This window comes from Octopus bimaculoides, chromosome 11 (genome assembly GCF_001194135.2).
Source record: "Octopus bimaculoides isolate UCB-OBI-ISO-001 chromosome 11, ASM119413v2, whole genome shotgun sequence".
NCBI lineage: Eukaryota > Metazoa > Mollusca > Cephalopoda > Octopoda > Octopodidae > Octopus > Octopus bimaculoides.
Window position 1 is genome coordinate 42,673,127 of NC_068991.1, and position 4,335 is coordinate 42,677,461.

Sequence of the window (4,335 nt, forward strand, 5' to 3'; positions counted from 1 at the left end):
GATCAAGGATCATGGCAACGCATGTTAGCTATTACATTTGATTGCACGATTAGTACAAGTAGAACTATTATAATCAGAAATTTGAAAGGAATTAAATTTAATAATTTATTTCATTTTATTTTCCAGGATGATAGTTATTTTATTGGCTGGATTATTATTCAAGAAAACTGGTTATTATTTCTCACTGTTGTGGTTTACATTTTCAACAGCATACTTCTTGGTAAGTAGATATTATTATTATTATTATTATTATTATATATATATATATATATATATATATATATAAAGGCAACAAACTGGTAGAATTGTTAGCACGCTGGGCCAAATGCTTAGTAGCATTTCCTCGGTCTTTAGGTTCTGAGTTCAATTTCCACTGAGGTCCACTTTTCCTGTTGTCCTTTTGGGGTTGATAAAATAAGTACCAGTTAAACAATGGGGTTGATGTAATCGACTTACTCCTCCTCTGAAATTGCTGGCCTTGTACCAAAATTTGAGACCATTATACATATATAGATTTACACACATGCAAACATGTTCATTGACAGTCTAACAACTGCTAAGTTACGGGGACGTAAACACACCAACACCAGTTGTCATAGTGGTGAGGGACAAAGACACACACATACAAACATACATACATACATACATATATATATATATAAATAAATACAGTGTACATTTAAACACATAAGAGGTATCCATCGTAGGATTCTCTCACGCTAGAAAGAACAGCTAAGTTCCAAACCACTATTAGAGATAAAATTTTGAAAGGAATGAAAAATAAAAACATTTACCATTTAGTTCCTGATCCAATTAGTTTCTGACTTATAAAATAAAATAATTTGCAAGGTGAAGTCTTCATCAGTAGGTACACACAGATCAAACATATATACATGAGGCAATCCAATATATGCCCCATGCTTATACAATCTAATTTTCCAAATCTACCGTGCAAGCGCAGTTCCTCATTGGTAATAAATAAATGCCAGCGTTTAAAATTCAAAAATTATCCAGGAAAAGAATTATCAATAATCAATAATATCGAAGGGTAATAAAAATATTAGAAATTTCTACCACCAGTGGCCTAGCATGTAAAAATTTAGTCCAGAGACTATATATTTTTCTTCGTATAAATACAGTGTACATTTAAACACATAGGAGGTATTCATCATAGGATTCTCTCACGCTAATACGACAGGCTTCTTTCAGTTTCTGTCTATCAAATCCACTCATAAAACTTTGAACCTAAGGCTATAGTAAAAGACACTTACCCAAGATACATAGCGATTGATCCCAGAACCATGTAGTTGGGAAACAAACTTCTTTTTTTTTTTTTTTAAATTTTTTTATTGCCCACAAGGGGCTAAACATAGAGGGGACAAACAAGGACAGACAAATGGATTAAGTCGATTATATCGACCCCAGTGCGTAGCTGGTACTTAATTTATCGACCTCGAAAGGATGAAAGACAAAGTCGACCTCGGCGGAATTTGAACTCAGAATGTAACAGCAGACGAAATACCGCTAAGCATTTCGCCCGGCGTGCTAACTGTTCTGCCATCTCACTGCCTTCTTACCACACAGCCACATCCGAAATGTAGGAAAAATACTGGATCTTTGATGAAGGCAGACATCTTATGAGACACTGAAAGGGTCTTGTTTTTAGTGGGATTCGATTGACAACACATTTGACATTGTCTCTTTCTCTTTCTATTTACAGGTGAAAACTTTGAGGATCCAGATCCTGCCGCACGCAGACTCTGATGGATTTACCCGAGGAAGCAAACGCAGCCTTTACTTCATTCTTTCCATATCTCTGTTGCAACCTATATTAATGGGATGGCTAACATACCATATCATATTTCCCCACTGAAGGCTTTGATATGTTTTCTGGATGTTTTGGGTGGGAACACATGCACATACACACTCACACACATGCTTTTAAATATGAATAGAGATACACAAAGTAACACTTATACATATAAAGGCTTATAGCTAAACATATATCCATATAAAAGCATACACACATTAAAGACATAAATACTGGCATGTATTCATACACACACATGCATATAAGCACACACTCACATATATAAAAATAAGCTCTTAAACATGTGCTCTTCGTTATGCTTAACTATCACTAGATACATCTTTTAAGTTTCTAGAATCCATTTCCTTAAGATATTTCACACAACATGACATGCTACTTACACAAAAATAACAAAAGAAAGAAAAGATAATAATAGTCAAAAGCATTTCATTCTACATCTTAAATATCTTTATTGTTTACTTCTTTTTTCACCTTATTTTCAAAACCAAATATTTTCTTGTTGCTTCTCTTCTGTCGTTATGAAATGCCATTTATATTTTAATTAAATTTCAATCTGTTTCCTTCAATTTAACCTGTATTTTTTTATTATTATTTTGTTGCAATGAACAATATATTTTTAAAACCCTTGCTTCTAGTAAAACTGAAATTTTTTTCCTGTTTTGTTCAGATTTTTAAAAAAAAGGGGGGGAAAATATTTAAAACCTACAAAAAAAAACAAAAACAGTTAAAATTATTTTTGTTTAGGGAATTTCTTATCTAAAAAAAAAATTCTGTTACTGACTTGTTAGACCCTTTATAAATCCCTTTACTTCCATCACAAGTGTTACAATCTTTACATTGTGGTACAGCACTATGCTCTTGTGCTGGCTACATTAAACATTACTCTTCTTGTCAGGACACCAGATGATGCAACACAAGTATAGATGCCAATGTTATGTCATTCTAGTTGTGAGTGTGGTTGGGATGATGTCAGTGTTTGATTGAAGACTTTCAGAATCACTCAGTCAAGTCCTAACATTTGGAAAATGTTAAGTATTGATTGAAGAAAGCTTTACAGAACTTGATGTGAAAAAAAGCAGACCTCAAAAGATGATTAATTATTAAATAAAAAATTTGGTGATTGGAAGGCTAATGAATTTATTATCTTATAGATAATAAGACAAATTTATGCTCCAACTTTGCTTATCTGTATCTTATTTGTATAATGTCCTCATGCGTCATTGCAGAGATCAACAGTGATTAATGGCTGACTACCTTTGTTTTATTTATTTATTTTTTTTTTTTTGTGAAATTTGTTCAGTGTTCATCAAACTAGTAAAATAGCTCCCTTTTTTTTAACTGAGAAGCAATCTAGTTTGTGATTGTGGCTGGACCATTAGAAAGAGAGCTTCTGCTACAGAACTTTATATTAAATGCTAATGGGAACATTTTAATAATTTTCCAACTCATACTTAACATGGAGTAATTTTATATGTAAATAAAAAAGGAATATGCACAGTAAAAAAAAAAAAAACAATTTGTTCTGTTCTATATGAATGAATGAAATCATATATTGACTTGTGTTTCTGTTGTGTGAATGACAATTTATCAAAAGAAAAAAATGAAGTTAATGTTGCATTTATTTGTGCCAGTTTGTTGGCCAAATGATAGTTTGTATTTCATCAGTGTGCACTGAATTCTTGGGGAAGACACTCAACTTTCAATGACACAGTCTACCTAGGTAAACATAAAACAACAATAAAAATGGTTTACTGCTGAGATTAATGAAAGTGTCATTAACCTACAATGTTTATGCATTAAATCCTTCCACAGGCCCAGAGAATGAAATAAGAAACTACATACTCCTATGTAGTTTCTTTGGAATCACTCAAGAAAGACCAAATCTTTAGCATTACTTTAATGTCCAGTATGACAGTAATTCAATAGACAACTATCTCTGTTGGGGGTGAAATATTTCGGTAAATGTTTATAAAAACCAACAATGACTTTTTGCATCTGAAGCAAATAAAAGTGTATGATTTTCTGAATATCATTCTTTATCTGATTTTATTTATTTCTTATCTATTTTTCCATTTTTTTTTTCTTCTAAAGTTTTTCTCTCCATCAAAATTTGTTGGTTAGCCAGAATCAAAGAGATCTGTGATCAAAGCATTCCACTCATGGCCACTCCATCTTTATTGTATATCTAGGATTAGCAGCAGTAGTGCCCTGTCTTGCTGTCATTTACTCTTTTACTTGTTTCAGTCATTTGACTGTAGCCATGCTGGAGCACCACCTTTAGTCGAGCAAAACGACCCCAGGACTTATTTTTTGTAAGCCTAGTACTTATTCTATCAGTCTCTTTTGCCGAACTGCTAAGTTACGGGGACGTAAACACACCAGCATCGGTTGTCAAGCGATGTTGGTGGGGGTGGGGGACAAACACAGACACACAAACACACACACATATATATACATATACATTTATATATATACAATGGGCTTCTTTCAAATCCACTCACAAG

The 4,335-nt window shown here is 32.8% G+C and overlaps 1 protein-coding gene across 3 annotated transcripts in view; it reads left to right on the forward strand.

Moving 5' to 3' along the window:
- LOC106881158 (protein YIF1B) overlaps window positions 1-3,858 on the forward strand; it is a 53,781-nt gene extending 49,923 nt beyond the window's left edge. For all 3 annotated transcript variants that reach the window (XM_014931448.2, XM_014931447.2, XM_052971759.1), the window contains exons 8-9: window positions 127-220; window positions 1,721-3,858. In XM_014931448.2, coding sequence (XP_014786934.1) covers window positions 127-220; window positions 1,721-1,873 — 247 coding nt within the window. In that variant the 3' untranslated portion in view covers window positions 1,874-3,858. The remainder of the gene's footprint in view (window positions 1-126; window positions 221-1,720) is intronic.
- The last annotated feature ends 477 nt before the right edge of the window (window positions 3,859-4,335 follow it).